The following is a 22,257-nucleotide window of genomic DNA, read 5'->3' as shown; positions in this document are numbered from 1 at the left end:
TTTCTAATTTTGATCAGAAAAATGTAGCCAGCTACATTTCCTAATGTTTTGCTTCAAGTTAATCTAACATTCTGAGAAAAGTACTGTGAGAAGTGGCTCCATCAGTCAGAGCGCTGTCTGCTGATAGAACGCCGGTTCGTGAATGTAGATATTTCATAGATAACAAGAGCTTATTATTACAATAACAAGCATTTTTTATGTGTTTACAAAACAAAGATAAAAAACACATCTAGATATAAAACGCATAAGAAATATTTTCACTCCTGCATTAACGTGACCCCAGAGATTAGTGTTTTAATTAAACGCATAACCTTTGACATCTCTCCACTCCAAAAGATATGAAATCCCCTTACACCAAGCCGAGCTCAGATACAACCTCACACACACCCCCTACCCACATATCTTAACCTTCTCTTACACAACTCTCATCATTTACATTTAAGTAATTTAGCAGACGCTCTTATCCAGAGCGACTTACAAATTATGCATCTGATCTGACACAGGGCTGTGTTAACCCTATCCCCCGCCTCAGGAGTTAATTACCAGGTTCATAGACACCGTAGGGATGGTTACACACCTACCCTGTTATTTCTGGCTACAACAGTGTCTCCCCTGCTATTGGCTTCAACAATGTCCCTGACTTACTGAACAGATGAACACATTTGTGTGTAGAACTCTGCAAATCAATACCTCTGGCTAACGATTCATGGGACAACACACATGGGACTGTCTGGACTTCCACATAGTACAAAAGCCATTGTATACCTCAGACCATTTCCTTGGCCACAAGCTAAAGAGATCTCCTCTGCACTAGGAATATTAGGCTGTGTCATCATCCACATCCTTTGTTATATTCTGCCTCATGCCATCTTTTGGGTCACAGTTAAGAGGCCAAACTGAATAGTGATCAATAACATTTTGGAGACAGGAAGGAGACCATCAATATATTTGGGCTGGGGACCTCAGGGGTGTCTGGGACCCAAGCACCCCAACTAACTACAGATCATTGATTCTTCCTGGATGGGCCTGATAGTTTTTATTATTATTGTTCACCTCACTTGGTCGGTTTTAAAATTCAATGCACATCTTGTGCTGTGAGTGAGTTGTCATTTTCCTTCACTGCATCATGTCTGTCTGATGAGAACAATGGTACCTACTAGCTAGAGATATGTTGCTTTGTGTCTCTGGAATGGTTCGAATGGTTAACAAGGCATAGGTTTGCACTTTGCAGTGGGGCTAGGAAGGAAACGCAACTTTCAGTGTTCACCTGCTTTTCCCACTTTGCTGAATACAGATGCATGTATTAAGCTCATGGGGCTTCTAGCCCACGTAATAAAGACATTAACCAGCCACAGTCCCTGATAGAGTTACTGCTGATGTCACATGGCTGTGTTATTCAGGGTTGCTCTAGGGAACAGCTGGTGGTAGATATCAAAGATAGCTCAGCTAGTTATTGCAACAAAATTGTGGGTTGTGTGTCTGTTTTAACATGGTTGGTCGTCGTGTGTGTGTTACTCACAGTTCGTCCCGTTGCCGTTGTGACAGCACCATGGTGGCGGCAGGGATATGTGGGCGGGGCCAGGGGTGGTCGAGCACAGGGCGTGGCTTGCAGCTGCTGCAGTTTCCCCAGTCAGAAGATCCGATCAGTTCAATCTAATCAACACTAACAGTGATGGCGTTCCGATGCACAACAACGACTCCGGCTAACTGGGGGATGGAGGCTCTGCCACTAACGCAGGACTCTGCCCCCCAAAAGCTCTGGCTCCAGGAACGAGACGAGAACACCTGCAGTAGGGTTACCAGTCTGTTCTAAACCGCATCTGGAAAGAGATAGAGCGGGAAGAACATGAGCAAGAGGAGAGAGAAAGTAGAGGGAGAGGTCAGTATTATGCATGACAGACACCACATAGAACTGGGGATGGGGACGAGAACATTCATGACAGTAAAGAGCATGTGTCTAAAGCAGAAGTGGGGAAATTGAGCACAGGGATCGCATCAGGATTAAGAAATTAAACGGAGGGCCACATTTTTTGGGGGACCAAATGTTTGTTAAAATCAATTTGCGGGGGCATCCCGAGTGGCGCAGCGGTCTAAGGCACTGCGTCGTAGTGCTTGAGGCATCACTACAGACCCGGGTTCGATCCCAGGCTGTGTCACAGCTGGCCGTGACTGGGAGATCCATGACTGGGAGATCCATGAGGTGGCGCACAATTGGCCCAGCGTTGCCCGAGGTAAGAGAGGATTTGGCAGGCTGAGATTTCCTTGTCCCATCGCGCTCTAGACACCTTTGGTGGGACGGGAGCATGCAAGCTGACAGGGTCGCCAGGTGTACGGTGTTTCCCCCGACACATTGGTGCGGCTGGCTTCCGGGTTAACCGAGCATTGTGTCAAGAAGCAGTGCGGCTTGGCTGGGTCATGTTTTGGAGGACTCACGGCTCGACCTTCGCCTCTCCTGCGTCCGTACGGGAGTTGTAGCGATGGGACAATTGGAAACCACGATATTGGGGAGAAAAAAGGGGTACTTCAATCCGGCCCATGAGACTAATAATAAAAAAATAAAAAATGTTGTGCCCCTTTTTACTCCCCAATTTTGTGGGCCGTACTTTTGTGGGACACTTGGTCTAAAGCCGTCTCGTCACACTACTGAGAACCAGAAAGATATGGAGAGGTCACAATAATGCAGCTGACCTCTTGAATCAATAGAATGTAATATACTTAAGGCTTGGTCAACACAATGTGACACCCAGCAAGAATTCAAAACATCCTTATTTTCGTCAGGTGTGTCACCTGTTCAACTCTCCCAGTAACCCCACTCTTCTACCTTCCCACCAACAACACCCCACTACTCCAGCACTTTGAGGTAGCCTGGTCATGTCACGGTGACCATTTAGTCTGGAGCCCTTGGTTCCCCCTGTAGGGAGTTCCTGACACATGTAGGATAGAGAGATGACCCAGATTCATCCAGCTGCAGGCAGCCCACTTCAGTTCCCATCCCAATGTCCAATAGAACAGTAGAAAGCAGGACAGACTAATGGCCGACTGTACAGCCAAATCTCCAGGCAGACCCAAACTAATTTCTCCATTTCCCTCAGAATTGGCTGATAAAACAAATTAAATCAACTGACAAGGGCTTCAAAACAACAGAGCTAAAATAATTATTTTAATAATTCAATCAATCGCCTTTTTGGTCTCATGGTTTCTAAACATATCATCTATTACTTAATTTTATACAAACTCAAAGTAAGAGGGCTTGAGTACTTCCAAGCATACAGGAAAACATACTACACTCAGGAACCAATTGATGGTACTTGGGATTAACCTGAGTTTACAACCACGGCCATCCGCCATGGTAAGCCTCTTAGTCTACTGGGAGCAGGATCACGTCGTCTCACCCAGACCAGTAAACAAAACACAGCTGTTAAATGCTAAGGGGGAATCTCAAAGTATTTTCCTTGATTCCTGGGCTTCTACTCCTCCAATGCATTCCTCGTGTTCCTACTCCTCATTTCCTTCTCAACAACGACAGAGGTAAATGAGAGCATTGGAAGAGAAGATCAATTCCAGCCTTTGCTTCAACATAGCACCCAGGACAGGGTGACCCAAAGGCACAGTGTCCAGCGTTGACTAGTATTTGTGTTTTATTAGGATCCCCATTAGCTGTTGCAAAAGCAGCAGCTACTCTTCCTGGGTCCCACACAAAACATAATACAGAATGACATAATACAGAACATAAATAGACAACTGCTCAAGGAAGGCACGTAGCCTACATATCAATGCATACAAACTATTTTGGCAAATAGGGGAGAGGCGTTGAAACTAGAGGTCGACCGATTATTTTTTATTTAACCAGGTAGGCCAGTTGAGAACAAGTTCTCATTTACAACTATGACCTGGCCAAGATAAAGCAAAGCAGTGCGACAGAGTTACACATGGAATAAACAAACGTACAGTCAATAACAATAGAAAAGTCTATATACAGTGTGTGCAAATGAAGATATGGGAGGTAAGGCAATAAATAGGCCATAGCATCGAAATGATTACAATTTAGCACGGAAGCAGTGTTGTATGGCATTCGTCTGGAGGTTAACAATGCGTCCAAAGAAGAGCATACAAAATGGTGTCGTCTGCGTAGAAGTGGATCAAAGAATCACAAGCAGCAAGAGTGACATCATTGATGTATACAGAGAAGAGTCGGCCCGAGAATTGAACCGTGGCACCCCCATAGAGACTGCCAGAGATCCGGACAACAGGCCCTCCGATTTGACACACTGAACTCTGAGAAGTAGTTGGTGAACCAGGCGAGGCAGTCATTTGAGAAACCAAGGGTGTTGAGTCTGCCGATAAGAATGCGGTGATTGACAGGGTCAAAAGCCTTGGCCAGGTCGATGAATACGGCTGCACAGTATTGTCTTTTATCGATGACGGTTATGTCGTCGTTTAGTACCTTGAGCGTGGCTGAGGTGCACCCATGACCAGCTCGGAAACCAGATTGCATAGCGGAGAAGGTACAGTGGGATTCGAAATGGTCGGTGATCTGTTTGTTAACTTGACTTTCGATGACCTTGGAAAGGCAGGGTAGGATAGATATAGGTCTAACAGTTTGGGTCTAGGGTGTCTCCCCCTTTGAAGAGGGGGATAACCGCGGCAGCTTTCCAATCTTTGGGGATCTCAGACGACACGAGAGGTTGAACAGGCTAGTAATAGGGGTTGCAAAAATGGCGGCGGATAATTTTAGAAAGAGAGGGTCTAGCCCAGCTGATTTGTAGGGGTCCAGATTATGCAGCTCTTTCCGAATATCAGCCATCTGGATTTGGGTGAAGGAGAAATGGGGGGTGCAGAGCTGTTGACCGGAGTAGGGGTAGCCAGGTGGAAAGCATGACCAGCCGTAGAAAAACGCTTATTGAAATTCAATTATCGTGGATTTATCAGTGGTGACAGTGTTTCCTAGCCTCAGTGCAGTGGGCAGCTGGGAGGAGGTGCTCTTATTCTCCATGGACTTTACAGTGTCCCAGAACTTTTTGGAGTTTGTGCTACTAATGCACAACACCACAGGATGTTTGTGTGCTGGTCAAGGGCAGTCAGGTCTGGAGTGAACCAAGGGATATATCTGTTCCTGGTTCAACATTTTTTGAATGGGGCATGCTTATTTAAGATGGTAAGGGAAGCACTTTTAAAGAATAACCAGGCATCCTCTACTGACGGAATGAGGTCAATATCCTTCCAGGATACCCGGGCCAGGTCGATTAAAAAGGCCTGCTCGCTGAAGTGTTTTAGGGAGCTTTTGACAGTGATGAGGGGTGGTAGTTTGACTGCGGACCCATTACGGACGCAGGCAATGAATGAACAATTATTTTACTTATTTTAACTTAATATAATACAATAAATAATGAAACATGGTCAATTTGGTTTAAATAATGCAAAAACAAAGTGTTGGAGAAGTAAAAGTGCAATATGTGCCGTGTAAAAAAAGCTAACGTTTAAGTTCCTTGCTCAGAACATATGAAAAGTTTTTTAACTTCAGTCGTCAATATTCCCAGTTTTAGGTTGTAGTTATTATAGGACTATTTCGCTCTATACCATTTGTATTTCATAGACCTTTGACTATTGGATGTTCTTATAGGCACTATAGTATTTCCAGCCTAATCTCAGGAGTTGATAGGCTTAAAGTCATAAACAGCACTGTGCTTCAAGCATTGCGAAAAGCTGCTGGCAAACGGAGGAAAGTGCGGTTTGAATGAATGCTTACGAGCCTGCTGCTGCCTACTACCACTCAGTCAGACTGCTCTATCAAATATCAAGACTTGATTATAATATAAACACACAGAAATACGAGCCTTAGGTCATTAATATGGTAAAAAAAAAAAAAGATTACCGATTGTTACGAAAACTTGAAAAATCGTCCCCATTTTAAAAATCTGCCACTGCGATTAATCGGTCAACCTCCAATTGTAACCTACTGGAAGAACATTCAATACATTCCTTTTATCAGTCAACTTGTAGCCTAGGTGACCCTAAGGCTGGGGAATTTCCACCTGTTGCTTTTTTGCAAGAGAAAGGGAACCCTTTGACAGAGCAGCAGGAGAAGTACCTACATCAAATCTAGAGACAAAACATATAAAATCAGAGGGTGCCTAGTCAATAGATTAGGGCTGTCCCTAACAAAAAAAATCTTGGTTGACCGAGTCATCTGTTCTTTCGACCAATTCATTGGTAGACTTTTTTTAAATATGTATTTTTCCAAACACACTATGTTTGAATAAAATCCACTATATGTAGGTTACTGTCTGACGCTTAAGCACAGCAATTAAAAATTAAGACAAATTAAAGGAGCCAGAGATTATAGCCTAACCAGAAGACAAAAAAATCCTGTTCCAGACCCGCCCCTCTTCCTCCCGCTGCTGCTGGCCTTCCCAGATTCTGCCATTAGGCAACTTCTAGTTGAAGGTAATATGCTACACCAGCGGTGCCAAGTTATCATACCATCTCTACTGATCTGCGTGCCAGTTATTATTTTCATTTATAATGAAGTCTTTATATCTCAAAATAAATGTCACGTGGTTAATCAAATCTATCTAAATGAAAAATCTAAAACTTCTATTACCATTGCCAATAAATAAAAACATTGCAGCCCACAGTTAGAAAATAGCATGACAAAAATATATATCCTAGAAATCACATTTGCTATGCACTGCCTGTCTGCAAGGAACTTGAAACATTGTATCAACTATTAACTTGGGTCTGGCCTGGAGCTTGCTCTAGCAAACTGGAACAATTTTATAAAATATTCTGGGCCCTCAGTTTACTGCACCAGTGAACTCCTGACAGACACAGCAGTACGCTATTTGCATAAGTAAATAATCAGGTAGGCCTTTATGACATTTCCACCGGATCTGAGCTTGACATTTTTTTCACCTTTCATGATGAGTGGTTGTAGAAAGATCGCTCAAATTGACAATAGTTCCTCAACGTAGCCTTTTTTCAATTATTTAAAAACCGACTTTCTTTACCTTTTTGAGGCAAAGAAAAATTACTTTGTCTTAACTGTAGGTGAGAAACTATAGTAATTAACGGTAAATGTACAACTGGTGATACTGGTGTGCCATCCCTGCGGCCTCAACAATGGATTAGTCCACTCAAGTGTCTCGTGTGCCATTACATTTTTTTTGTTTATTTGCCACAGCTCATCAAAAAAACAATTTGGTCGACCAACAGCCAATCAAACCAATGTTTATTTTTTTTATTTGACCAGTCAACTAAATGGGGTTAGCCATACAATAGATTCTACACAAAACCAGCAACGAGGAATACCGGAATCAGTGGTTCTTTATCAGCAGTTGGTGGACTTGACACTGATGTAGCAGTGCAGTCAGAACTGGCTATCTGCAGCAGATAGCTAGAGGAAAGATACACGGGGCTTTGGCTTGAACTCTGCTGTGAATGTGAAGTGCCCTGAGCACCACCTACATTTACATTTACGTCATTTAGCAGACGCTCTTATCCAGAGCGACTTACAGTAGTGAATGCATACAATTTCATACAATTTCATACATATCATACATTTTTTTTCTGTGCTGGCCCCCCGTGGGAATCGAACCCACAACCCTGGTGTTGCAAACACCATGCTCTACCAACTGAGCTACAGGGACCTGACCTATGAACACTGATGTCATCACCGTGCCAGCGGTAACCACCCTGTCATACACTGACTGCAGGGGGAAAGTCTCAGGGGTTTGTTCAGTGAGGTGAATCGTTCACAACGTTGCAGATAGAACACTGCATTGGTTGCTCCGATGTGTCGTAGCCCCTGCCTGGAGTGTATAAGGCTGGCAACATGAAAGCAGTAGGCTTGCTCTGGATAAGAGCCTGCTAAATGACTGTAGTGCAACCTAACATGTTGATTTCCCAAACTAGATATTTTTTACTATTAATAGCTGGCTTCTGTGTGTAATTTGTGTATTGTGTTCGACATTGCTCTTTAACATTCTTTGTCAGTAGTAACTACACTGTTGGCGCTAGTGTTGTCACAATACCAACATTTTACTAACTGTATAATACCAGGCCAAGTAACACAATACCAAGACATATCGCGATACCACAGGGGGGGGAAAAAATAAGTTCTAGCATCCTGTTCGCCACGTCCCCCAGATGCTCGTTCCCGTTTTCCAAACGTTCTGCATATGTGCTACGCAAAAACCTGTCACTGAAATTCACAATTCACACGCAATACAAAACATTGAATTTAAATTCATATTGTTCAGTGTATAATAGGAAACTGCATAGAATGGCTGATTTGCCAATATTTGTTAAGGCCTACCTGTGACTTGGCTGGCGGACTGGGAGAAAGGACTATACATGCATAATGATCTGCATGTCATTGTCACATCTCATGAGTAGCAGAACCCTTTCCTTTCTTTCCATGCCAATCACATTTGCCTAGACCTACTGTCAGGTTACCAGGTTGTTAGATGGCTACATTACCAAACGCTGTTCAGTCATGTTACCTAGCTATCTAACGACCTGGTAACCAATAATTAGCGACCCAGGAACAGTTTAAAAACGGCCTGCTGAATGATTTCAATAGTGAAACAGCAGCAGACTATGCCAATAATCTTGATTATCATCATAGCCAAGATGATGTGTGTGTCTTTGTTCAGAGTTCTCCAACTTTCCCCTGTGGTCAGGCAGGGCTCTACAGTGCGACCATTTAACTCGCATATGCACATACATATTTTCGTTGACGGACCTGGAATTTTATGTTAGGAGCATCAGTGTGGCCGAGAAAAATAATGTATTCTGCATCAATCTAAGTAATTTTTTTAATCGAAACCCGTCAGTTTAAGCTAGAGATACCAGCATTTGCCAATGTCACACTTCCGCATCTGCAGTGAAAAAGCTGGAGCTGTGTTTATCAGACCATGAAACATACCGATAATCGTTCTTCCCACAAAAACGTCTGTAGCGTCCAAACGGTTTAACCTAGAAAAGGGGAGACTCAAACACGATGGTGGTCTCCGCTTTGCTCTACGACCCCCACAAGTGTCAAGGGACTAGTCTATAGACGGTACAGTCGATGTGCCAAATTCTGTTAGTAGCGTGCAAACAGTCACAGGACTCGTCTGAAGGTAACCAGTACCGGTTTTTAAAAAATTAAAGGAAGTACGAAGGTAGTTTTAAAGGCCAAATTCAAAATTGTAATCAAATTATCACTTTTTTTATACCTAAAGGAGTCCTAAAATTCAAAATCAAAAAGCAAAATGATCCATAACTTATTTTTAATTTTGTATCTTTTTTAACTGTCAGCTAAGAACCCCCCCCAACGGCTTAGACTTTTAATAGTTCATCTCTAATATTTTTCATTGTGCTCCTGAATTTCTGTATGCGCCTACATTTTTCAACTTAGGCGCAAACCTACTCCTTGTAAAAGAAAGTCAGCATAGAGCCCTGTCAGGCATGGCACAGTAAGGACTCAATATTCTAAGAATGGCTCAATTCACAGGGAATCTTTCTTGGTCAACACTCCGACACTAAAAACAGGAAAACAATGTTTGAAAACATGTAGGTAATGTTATAAAAATGCAGACTGAGGCAAGTTCTCAGCCTTAAAACAGTGGGGTGTAGGTGAATTTACAATATCTTGATTTACAATCAACTAAGACTAGTAGGCTAGTTGACACATCTGACTATAAATGTAAAGAATAAAAAAAGCAGCAAGCAGATTAGCTGTAGGCCTACAGTAGCATATCAAAGATCAAAATCTAGAGAGATGTAAGCATGAGTCAACAGGCGAACAGAACCCAGCAAATAACCTTTGAATTTCTTCACATCTTAATCCTTACAATAGTAATGTACACTGATATTGCATTTAGTCAATGCCTTTCTGAAGTCCAAAAAAACAAAGCCATGAACAAAGGAATGGCAAATGCTTCAGCGGTACACTTCTATAGAATGATGGAAACAATGGGTGGCGCACACGTGCTATTTAGCAGCTCTACCATACTGTGCCAAACAAAGAATACAGCAATAGGGATTTAGAAGAATCCCTGCCCAGGGGCAAGTCCAATATCACTGCATTCCCTTTCCCAGATTCCCACATCCAAGTACCAATCACAATAGCATGATTCCTTTGCTGTCGCCACCCCCACAACAATCCAAAATGGCTTTGAATATAGAGTACATTAAATGTTGAAGCCCTGGGCCTGTACTCAAAGCCTCTCGGTTTAGGAAAGTTGATCTAGGATCAGGTCTGTCTATTTGAAAAGCAAAACTGATCCTAGATTAGCACCAGCTTTATGAATGCAGGGCCCCGACTACCTCTCGTCTGTCACGTGACTGCTGTGGTTATTGGATGAATAAATCGCTACGGGCCAGGGCTCTACAGTGCGACCATTTTACTTGCATATGCACCTAAATATTTTGCTGTGGGACCTGGAATTTTTATTTAGGAGCACCAGTGCACGTAGAAAAGTGAAAATAAATCTGATCATAATTGTTGCAATGATTACTTCCCTATGCCGCAGCCCGAGTGCCACGAAGAATACACTGAGCACAGATTGACACTCATCCTTGCACCACTACTAGAAAGAAAACTACTTGTCACCTCATTTTTCAAATGGGCTCCTACATTTCTTTAGCCCAACTCAGATGTGATAAGTTTCACTGGGAGTGGTCGGGTAATGTAATTACGTGCACAAAACACCACGTCATTTTAGTCCCATCCGAATCTGAAATGTCATTCATTTATACATGGCAGGAGCGTAATAATTCGAGCCAGAATAACAGTTTTTGGGCAAACTCTGAGGTCCTCTGATAATACTAGTCCCGTGTGAATCAACATTAGAGAAATTGAGTTTCACAGGTGTTGCTCACGGTTTGAGAAACAAAAAAAAGATTGGAACAATTTAACAAAATTATATGCATAGCCTATATATGAAGGGCCTACATGTATCAACTTTCACAGTGAATGCTTTTATTTACAGTACCAGTCAAAAGTTGACACCTACTCATTCCAGGGTTATTTTATTTTTTTACATTGTAGAATAATAGTGAAGACATCAACTATGAAATAACACATGGAATCACAGTAACCAACAAAGTGTTAAATAAAACAAAAATGAGATTTTTCAAAGTCGCCACCCTTTGCCTTTATAACAGCTTCGCACACTCATTCTCACAACCAGCTTCATGAGGTAGTCACCTGGAATGCATTTAAATGAACAGGTCTGCCATGTTAAAAGTTAATTTGTGGAATCTCCTTAATGCATTTGAGCCAAATCAGTTGTGTGGTGACAAGGTAGAGGTGGTATACAGAAGATAGCCCTATTTGGTAAAAGACCAAATCCATATTAAAGCAAAAACAGCTTAAATAAGCATAGAAACGACAGGCCATCATTTTAAGACATGAAGGTCAGTCAACACAGAACATTTCAAGAACATTGAAAGTTTCTTCAAGTGCAGTCAAACAATCAAGTGCTATGAAACTGAATCTCATGAGGACCACCACAGGAAAGGAAGACCTAGAGTTACCTCTGCTGCAGAGGATAAGTTCATTAGTTACAGCCTCAAATTGCAGCCCAAATAAATGCTTCAGAGTTCAATTAACAGACACATCAACATCAAGTGTTCAGGGGAGACTGCATGAAATCAGGCCTTCATGGTTGAATTACTGCAAAGAAACCACTACTAAAAGACACCAATAAGAGACTTGCTTGGGCCAAGAAACGGACATTAGACCGGTGGAAATCTGTCCTTTGTGAGTCCAAATGTGAGATTTTTGGTTCAAACCGCTGTGTCTTTGTGAGACACAGAGTAGGTGAACAGATCTACGCATGTGTGGTTCCCACCGTGATGCATGGAGGCGGCACACTTAAACAGCATGGCCACAGCATTCTGAAGCGATACGCCATCCCATATGACTAGTGCTTAGTGGGACTATCATTTGTTTTTCAACATGACAATGATTAAACACCTCCAGGCTGTGTCAGGGCTATTTTGCCAAGGAGAGGAGAGTGATGAGTGCTGGCCTCACAATCACCCAACCTCAACCCAATTAAGATGGTTTGGGATGAGTTGGACTGCAGAGTGAAGGAAAAGCAGCCAACAAGTGCTCAGTATATGTGGGAACTCCTTCGAGACTGTTGGAAAAGCATCCCAGGTGAAGTTGGTTGAGAGAATACCAAAAGTGTGCAAAGCTGTCATCAAGGCAAAGCGTGGCTACACTGAAGAATCTCAAATATATTTTTGATTTGTACAACACTTTTTTGGTTACTCCAGTTGAAGTCGGATGTTTACATAGACTTAGGTCGGAGTCATTAAAACTCGCATTTCAACCACTCCACAAATTTCTTGTTAACAAACTATAGTTTTGGCAAGTCGGTTAGGACATCTACTTTGTGCATGACAAGTAATTTTTCCAACAATTGTTATAATTCACTGTGTCACAATTCCAGTGGGACAGAAGTTTACATAGTTGTGGCCAAACGTTCTGAGAATGTGGAAATTAATATTTGTGTCAAAGTTTGCTGCTTCAGTGTCTTTAGATATTTTTGTCAGATGTTACTATGGAATACTGAAGTATAATTACAAGCATTTCATAAGTGTCAAAGGCTTTTATTGACAATTACGTGAAGTTGATGCAAAAAGTCAATATTTGCAGTGTTGACCCTTCTTTTTCAAGACCTCTGCAATCTGCCCTGGCATGCTGTCAATTAACTTCTGGGCCACATCCTGACTGATGGCAGCCCATTCTTGCATAATCAATGCTTGGAGTTTGTCAGAATTTGTGGGTTTTTGTTTGTCCACCCGCCTCTTGAGGATTGACCACAAGTTCTCAATGGGATTAAGGTCTGGGGAGTTTCCTGGCCATGGACCCAAAATATCAATGTTTTGTTCCCCGAGCCACTTAGTTAAAACTTTTTCCTAAAGGCAAGGTGCTCCATCATGCTGGAAAAGGCATTGTTCGTCACCAAACTGTTCCTGGATGGTTGGGAGAAGTTGCTCTGTGTGTTGGTACCATTCTTTATTCATGGCTATGTTCTTAGGCACAATTGTGAGTGAGCCCACTCCCTTGGCTGAGAAGCAACCCCACACATGAATGGTCTCAGGATGCTTTACTGTTGGCATGACACAGGACTGATGGTAGCGCTCACCTTGTCTTCTCCGGACAAGCTTTTTTCCCCAGATGCCCCAAACAAATCGGAAAGGGGATTCATGTAACTGGTAATAATTTATGTATTATTTCTTACACTGTTACCCCAGGAAATCTTAAGTCTTATTACATACAGCCGGGAAGAACTATTGGATATAAGAGCAACGTCACCTTACCAACATTTCGACCATGAATATTACTTTCCCGAAGCGGATCCTATGTTTGGACCACCACCCAATGGATCAGATCCCAGTACACGACCCAAAACAACGGCGCCGCAGACGGAGCGGTCTTCTGGTCAGGTTTCGTAGACGGGCACGTCGCTCCAGAGTATACTACTCGTCCAGTCTCTTGACAACAAAGTAGAAGAAACTCGAGCAAGGGTTGCCTTCCACAGAGACAGAGATTGTAACATTCTGTTTAACAGAAACATGGCTCACTCGGGATACGTTAGTCAGAACAGCCACCCGGTTTCTTCACGCATTGCGCCGACAGGAACAAACATCTCTCTGGTAAGAAGGGCGGGGGTGTTGCCTTATGATTAATGAGTCGTGGTGAAATCATAACATACAGGAACACAAGTCCTTTTGTTCACCTGACCTAGAATTCAAATGCCGACCGCATTCTTTTTTTAAATTTTACCTTTATTTAACTAGGCAAGTCAGTTAAGAACAAATTCTTATTTTAAATGACAGCCTTGGAACAGTGGGTTAACTGCCTTGTTCAGGGGCAGAATGACAGATTCTTACCTCGTCAGCACGGGGATTCGATCTTGCAACCTTTCGGTTACTAGTCCAACGCTCTAACCACTAGGCTACCTGCCGCCCAATTTACCAAGAGAATTCGCTTTGATTATAATCACAGCCGTGTATATTCCCCAAGCAGATACCGTGACGGCCCTGAAAGAACTTAATGTAAACTATGTAACCTGGAAACCACATATCTTGAAGCTGCATTTATTGTAGCTGGGGATTTTAACAAAGCTAATCTGAAAACAAGGCTCCCTAAATTTTATCAGCATATCGAATGCGCGACCCGGGCTGGCAGCATTCTGGATCATTGCTACTCTAACTCCCGAGACGCATACTAAGCCCTTCCTCACCCTCCTTTTGGCAAATCTGACCATGACTCTATTTTGTTGCTCCCAGCCTATAGACAGACACTTAAACAGAAAACGCCCATGCTCAGGTCTGTTCAACGCTGGTCCAACCAATCTGATTCCACGCTTCAAGATTGCTTCGATCACGTGGACTGGGATATGTTCCGGTTAGCCTCAGACAATATTGATGTATACGCTGATTAGGTGGGTGAGTTCATTAACAAGTGCATCGGTGATGTTGTACCAACGGTGACTATTAAAACCTTCCCCAACCAGAAACTGTGGAATGATGGCAGCATACGCGCAAAAAAGAAAGCGCGAACCACTGTGTTTAATCATGGCATGGCGACTGGAAACATGACCGAATACAAAGAGTGTAGCTATTCCCTCCGCAAGGCAATCAAACAAGCTATGCGTCAGTATAGAGACAAAGTAGAGTCTCAATTCAACGGCTCAGACACAAGGCAGGGTCTACAGTCAATCACAGATTACAAAAAGAATAACCATCCCAATCGCAGACACCGACGTCTTGCTCCCAGACGAACTAAACAACTTCTTTGCTCGCTTTGAGGACAATACAGTGCCACTGACACTGCCCGCTACCAAAACCTACAGACTCTCCTTCACCACAGCCAACATGAGTAAAACATAAACCTGTTAACCCTCGCAAGGCTGCCGGCCCAGACAGCATCCCTAGCCGCGTCCTCAGAGCACGCACAGACTAGCTGGCTGGTGTGTTTACAGACATATTCAATCAAACCCTATCCCAGTCTGCTGTTTCCACATGCTTCAAGAAAGGCCACCATTGAGCTAAACTACTATCGCTCTATAGCACTCACTTCCGTCATCATGAAGTGTTTGAGACTGGTCAAGGATCATATCACCTCGACCATACCTGACACTCTAGACACACTCCAATTTGCTTATCGCCCCAATAGGTCCACAGTAGAGGTCGACCGATTATGATTTTTCAACGCTGATGCCGATTATTGGAGGCCCAAAAAAGTCTCTGCAGATTAATCGGCCTATTTTTTTGGTTTGTAATGACAATTACAACAATACTGAATGAACACTTATTTTAACTTAATATAATACAGCAAAATCAATTTAGCCTCATAAATAATGAAACATGTTCAATTTGGTTTAAATAATGCAAAACAAAGTGTTGGAGAAGAAAGTAAAAGCGCAATATGTGCCATGTAAGAAAGCTAACGTTTAAGTGCCTTGCTCAGAACATGGGAACATATGAAAGCTGGTGGTTCCTTTTAACATGAGTCTTCAATATTCTTAGGTAAGAAGTTTTAGGTTGTAGTTATTATAGGAATTATAGGACTATTTCTCTCTATACGATTTGTATTTCATATACCTTTGACTATTGGATGTTCTTATAGGCACTTTAGTATTGTCAGTGTAACAGTATAGCTTCCGTCCCTCTCCTCGCTCCTACCTGGGCTCGAACCAGGAGCACATCCACCCTCGAAGCAGAGCAAGGGGAACAACCACTCCCAAGTCTCAGAACGAGTGACGTTTGAAACGCTATTAGCGCGCACCCGCTAACTAGCTAGCCATTTCACATCGGTTACACCAGCCTAATCTTGGGAGTTGACAGGCTTGAAGTCATAAACAGCGCAATGCATTGCGAAGGGCTGCTGGCAAAATGCAGTAAAGTGCTGTTTGAATGAATGCTTACGAGCCTGCTGGTGCCTACCACCGCTCAGTCAGACTGCTCTATCAAATCATAGACGTAATTATAATACACACAGAAATACGAGCCTTAGGTCATTAATATGGTCGAGTCCGGAAACTCTCTCGAAACCAAAACGCTTTTTTCTTTCAGTGAAATACGGAACCGGTCCGTATTTTATCTAACGGGTGGCATCCCTAAGTCTAAATATTCCTGTTACATTGCACAACCTTCAATGGTATGTCATAAGTAAAATTCTGGCAAATTAGTTCGCAACGAGCCAGGCAATGAACGCAAGAGAAGTGACACAATTTCATGTTAGCAGGCAATGGTAACTAAATATGCAGGTTTAAAAATATATACTTGTGTATTGATTTTAAAGAAAGGCATTGACGTTTATGGTTAGGTACATTGGTGCAACGACAGTGCTTTTTTTCGCAAATGCACTTGTTAAATCATCACCCGTTTGTCGAAGTAGGCTGTGATTCGATGAGAAATGAACAGGCACCGCATCGATTATATGCAACGCAGGACACGTTAGATAAACTAGTAATATCATCAACCATGTGTAGTTAACTAGTGATTACGTTAAGATTGATAGTTTTTTATAAGATACGTTTAATGCTAGCTAGCAACTTACCTTGGCTTCTTGCTGCCCTCGTGTAACAGGTAGTCAGCCTGCCATGCAGGCTCCTCGTGGAGTGCAATGTAAGGCAGGTGGTTAGAGCGTTGGACTAGTAACCAGAAGGTTGCAAAAACGAACCCCCTAATTCCTCCTGAACAAGGCAGTTCCTAGGCCGTCATTGAAAATAAGAATGTGTTCTTAATCTGGCTTGCCTAGTTAAATAAAGGTTAAAAAAAAAAAAAGCCAAAAAAACGATTAGCGATTGTTATGAAAACTTGAAATCGGCCCCAATTAAAATCGGCCATTCCGATTAACAATCGGTCGACCTCTAGTCCACAGATGCAATCGCAATCACACTGCACTAACCCACCTGGACAAGAGGAATACCTATGTAAGAATGCTGTTCATCGATTACAGCTCAGCATTCAACACCACAGTACCCTCCAAGCTCGTCATTAAGCTCGAGACAATGGGTCTCAACCCCACCCTGTGCAACTGGGTCCTGGACTTCCTGACGAGCCGCACCCAGGTGGTGAAGGTAGGAAACATCACCTCCACTCCGCTGATCCTCAACTCTGGGGCCCCACAAGGGTGTGTGCTCAGCCCCCTCCTGTACTCCCTGTTCACCCATGACTATATGGCCAAGCACGCCTCCAACACAATCATCAAGTTTGCAGATGACACAACAGTAGTAGGCTTGAATACCAACGATGACAAGACAGCCTATAGGGAGGAGGTGAGAGCCCTCGGAGTGTGGTGTCTGGAAAATAACCTCACACTCAACAAAACAAAGGAGATGATCGTGGACTTCAGGAAACAGCAGAGGGAGCACACCCCATCCACATCGACGGGACAGCAGTGGAGAAGGTGGAAAGCGTCCAAGTTCCTCGGCGTACACATCACGGACAAACTGAAATGGTCCACCCACACAGACAGTGTGGTGAAGAAGGCGCTACATCAACAGCGCCTCTTCAACCTCAGGAGGTTGAAGAAATTTGTTTTGGCACATAAAAGTTGAGGGTTTTACGGGTGCACAATCGAAAGCATCCTGTCGGGCTGTATCACTGCCTGGTACGGCAACTGCACCGCCCACAACCGCAAGGCTCTCCAGAGGGTAGCGAGGTCAGCACAACGCATCACCGGGGGCAAACTACCTGCCCTCCAGGACCCCTACACCACCCAATGTCACAGGAAAGCCAAAAAGATCATCGGGGACAACAACCACCCCGCTATCATCACGCACCAACACACTGAATAAGCTGCCCTGCCATAACACCAGCATGTGGGGGGGGGGGGGGGGGGGGATCTCTTCTAAAATAACAGCTGGAATAGCCAGAACCTCCAACATAGCCTAGGCTACATACATAGATGGGATTTGAGCTAGTTATTCTGTAAATAATTACCAGCTTTGCACAGTATTTCCCTTCTAGGCGGGCAGGGCACTTCTGCAGAAATTATTTGAAGAGCTTTATCACTAATTGCTAATGACGGGATTGAACATCTGGCACACAGTGCAGTCTTCCAGGGGTTATCAACTGGGCTGGCTGCAATGGCTATTATACAAGCTAAAGTATCCAGGGATAAAATGGAAGGCTGCTGCTACTATTCATTCACATAAAGCATTCATTCTTAAACTTAACACATAAACGGAACATATCTTAGCCTTGTTGACTAGCCACATCCTAGCGAGAGAAGTCAATCTTGGCTATTCTTCCTTCCATGCATATTTAAGCAGTCCAATTGAAACAGATGGCAGGAGGGAGGAACCATGATCGAGTGCAGTGACTGAATGTGCACTGCTGCTGCCGAGAAGCAAAGTGAAGCCAATAAAGCATGGTCTGGCCATCAATGCTGTCAGAATCCCCTGATAGAAAAGCCATGATTAGCAGATCAAAGTAAACATCCTCTGGGGGAGTGCTGTGCTCAGCAGCAACACTGTGGTCTGTGCTACAAACAGGACTGGGAGAATCTGAGAAGAGGTGCTGCTACAGGCCAGGGCAAGACATCAGTGAGTGGTAGCTAAACCACTGACTCAAGACAAACTTTTATAATGCTATTCATTACATAATTAATCTCAAAGTGCTTTAAAATGCACCAAAATTGCATAGGATAAGGCTACTTAACAAATCCGAGTTGACTGCACATAGGCCAACATTAAACTGATGAAAACAAAGACAAAATTAAGGGTTTTCAGTACATTTTCAATTGATCCATGTAGGCTATGCAGTGCACTGTGCAAATCAAGGATAAAGACATTATCCATTTTTAGTTATGTATTACAGGATTTGGGAATCAAGCTGCTATATAGAACAATGGCATGAGATGACAGATATTACACATACTGTCAACATATCTCCCAGTCTTCCCAGGATGTTCTGGCAAAAATGCCTAAGTATGCTAAGGCAATTCTGACATGCATTTATTGACAAATTTGGGGAACATTCTTGGGTGAGAGTTGGCTTGATTGAACCAAAGTATGCAGTAAATGTGCAGTGATAGGTTGAAATAGCAGGCCTTTTTGTACTGCGGTGATGGGTCAGTTTTATGCAACAATATTACGATGATTTGACTTATGCGGAAATAGTGCAGTGATCTCCAAGTCCTCGCATAATATGCAGGAAATCATTGATAAAAAAAATGTGGGATTACAGAATCCTGGAAAGACTGATTTCCAATACAAAACCCATTGAATGAGCAGTGGCACCAAGCCGTCATGTGAAGGTGAACCCAACCTGGCTGTCCCCGATCCAGAGAATGGAGGGGAGCTGCTGGCCTGGCAGGTCATTACTAGCGGTGTGTGTGTGTGTGTGTGTGTGTGTGTTAGACCAGTCCTCCTGTGCTGAAGGTCAGCCACCATCCTACTGTGACCTCTGGGCTGGAGCGCAAATCAGGGTAACGTGGGCATCTGGTGCTGACTGTCAGTGAGGCACTCGGCATTCACAAAAATGACACACCCTGCCTCATCCTCTCCATCTCCCTTACCCTGCCTCCTCCTCCACAGAGGGTAATGAAACACCCTCCCCAGAGCAACCTGAAAAAACAAATTTTCAATGTCGCTATTGGTCAGGTACTACTCAAAGAACTGAAAAGCAGGCTGAACATTCAGTCCAGTTGACATAGTCCCACCTCTGATAACAGCCAAACACAGCATGTGTGTATTGAGGCCATTATGAGAAACAATTTCAATGATTACCGATTAGCCATTTTGCACAACAATAGATACGTTTGAAGCAACACGTGTGTTTATATTCTCACAATAATAATGTGCTTTATTTTCTAACTGAGTCTGGAAGGTTGTCAAGCCAGCAACCACAAATAAGTAGCCTATTAACAGATCTTAGAACATCAACATCTCTGATTGCTTACATCAAGTGACTTTACCTATTCAACCAAGTAGGGTTCACCAGCATAGATATAGAAACCATAGAACCACATTAGCTACAACTGAAGGAGGAAATATAGCTACCGAGTTATTAATTGAAGCTCCACTCCTAAAACAATTCCATCATCATTTCAGTTGCATCAGCTGCTGCAGCAATCCTTACAGGCGTAGCCAAGCTCTGGTCTGTCCAGGATGAAATGGTACATTAAGGGGAGGAGGACTGTATAGCAAAGGATCCTGGCTACAAACAAGACAGAGGTACCATCCACAAGGCGGGCGAGGAAGAGAATGACTTGTCAGTTTCAGTGGAAAGCGATGCAGGCTGAAGGATCCATTCTGCAGTAGGAGAGGGGTGGCATCTTTTCTAACCAAATAGAGGGTATCACTGCCTTTCAACCCACATGTGATCAATCCCCAAATAAAAGGAAAAAGTATTTTAGAAAAGATAGGTTTCAAGCTGAAGTTATTGGTCAATGCAAATGGTAGTTTTCCTTCAACTCCTCTTTTTTTCACCACTGTGCTCCACCCTTATTTTTATAAACTGAATGCATAAATTCAGACTTAGATCATTCGTGAAACAGAGCCAACTTGCAGTGAATGATTTCTGTAAAAACGTTACCGGTCTAATGTAGAGCCTTGCTGATGACAGATCACAAAATGTTTTCCAAGTTGTCCAATTGCCTGGATGTAACGTTATGGATGGAGTAGGCTAGCCAGTGGCTACACAGGAAACATACAACTAGCTTGGTAGCTAGCGGAGCTAAAAAAGGTATCAAAATGTCAGACTACATCTATTGTTTCACATGACATTCGGCCAATACTAGGAAAACAACATATTTAGACTTAGCTAGTTACTTACTAAATAGCTGTCAAAATAAATTAAATACAACCGATTGTATACGCCCTTTTCCATTATTGAACATTCTAAAATCGTGGGTAACGTTACCTAGCTAAAGTTATCTAGCTTGTCACAAAGTGTTCAAGTAGATAGCTAGATGTAGTTTTACACTCGACAACACCACACATTAGTTGGTAAGTATTTGTAGCCGGTATGTTTAATAACAACTGTCTCAAATCATGACCTACATATGATCGCCAAGCGAACGCAAGGTAGACTAGACTAGAGCGCGCACACTAGCTAGCCTAACAATTCGAATGCGAGTTGAAGTAATGAATTGAACTTCACCAATGTACTCTGCAAAATAGAAGTTAAAGTTAGCTAGCTACATCGATAAAAGATATTACAACAAGTCTGTGCATAAACTACGTAATTATGTTAGCTACCTACACACATAATTGATGATTATTTCCACTGTCTTGAACAACATTAGTTAGCTACCTGGCTGCCTTGTAGTGAGCTGTAAAGTTGATATAAAATTATCGAATCAATTTGATCAACACTTGGAAAAATAGGTGCAACTTAGAATCAAATGGTAACTTAAAGCAGATTAATAAGTTACTTACATGCAAATCGACCAGTGACACTAGTTGGTTAGCACAGTCATTTACAACTCTGATGACCAGCTACCTGCTGCTCCAAGCGGCCTGTCCGCCATTTTGAGACATAGAAAGGAGGCGCAAAAATTACAGCCACATCGTCATTTTCCCCACCTAGCATTTCTTCTATACTCAATATCTGATGCAAAATAATTTACACTTACCCTATAGTTTCTCCTGAAGACCTTTAACAAGTTCGGCCAGTTATAAAAGCCAAGATTATGTTTTTTGTTCCAAATTAAGGGACTTCTGATCTCGAGTTTAAAGTATGCAGAGTTGTCTCTCTACCAATCCTTGTTTTACTTACCACAGTTGCCTTCGGAGTCGGTGACGCGCTTGCGTTCGCAAACTGACAGCGACGCGCGCGTACGCCTTCGCTCACAGCCCTACTTAAATAACACCCACTGATAAACTACCATCATTTTACTTAATAGCTGTAAACACTCACTATTTTTGACAACACATCATTAGCCAGCCTCTGTCAATGGTGTCATTGACGCCTGTTTATAGTGGATATTCAGATTCCAGAATGTTATCAGAATTTGATCTCTCTTGATGACGTGCCATAGGTCTATGAATTGCGTAGTGTAACATTTGTGTGACAGGTCACCTGTAGGCTAGCAGAGATAAGCAACCAGTCGTTACAATTGAAATGCATGATAATGATATGGCTGCATCTAATTGCATGTCCAAGAATGGCACAGCGGTCTATGGCACTACATCTCAGTGCTAGATGCGTCACTATAGACCCTAGTTCGATTCCAGGCTGTATTTACAACCGGCCGTGATTGGGAGTCCCATAGGACAGCGCACAATTGGCCCAGCG

The 22,257-nt window shown here is 42.9% G+C and overlaps 1 protein-coding gene across 4 annotated transcripts in view; it reads right to left on the bottom strand.

Annotated features, from left to right (window-relative positions):
* The window catches only part of LOC115206284 (lissencephaly-1 homolog A), a 77,874-nt gene extending 56,038 nt beyond the window's left edge, over positions 1-21,836 (bottom strand). Inside the window, exons 1-3 of one of the 4 annotated variants that reach the window (XM_029773058.1) lie at positions 21,596-21,778; positions 21,399-21,479; positions 1,520-1,820 (exon numbers count right to left, since the gene is read on the bottom strand). In XM_029773058.1, coding sequence (XP_029628918.1) covers positions 1,520-1,551 — 32 coding nt within the window. In that variant the 5' untranslated portion in view covers positions 1,552-1,820; positions 21,399-21,479; positions 21,596-21,778. Of the gene's footprint in view, positions 1-1,519; positions 1,821-20,018; positions 20,222-21,398; positions 21,480-21,595 lie in introns of those variants that run through there. The other 3 variants (XM_029773059.1, XM_029773057.1, XM_029773060.1) reach the window with 3 other exon arrangements.
* Positions 21,837-22,257: the final 421 nt, after the last annotated feature.

The sequence above is a fragment of the Salmo trutta genome, chromosome 13 (genome assembly GCF_901001165.1).
Source record: "Salmo trutta chromosome 13, fSalTru1.1, whole genome shotgun sequence".
In the NCBI taxonomy this organism is placed as follows: domain Eukaryota; kingdom Metazoa; phylum Chordata; class Actinopteri; order Salmoniformes; family Salmonidae; genus Salmo; species Salmo trutta.
The sequence above is the reverse complement of the archived record's forward strand: the minus strand, read 5'-3'. Positions and strand labels throughout refer to the sequence as shown.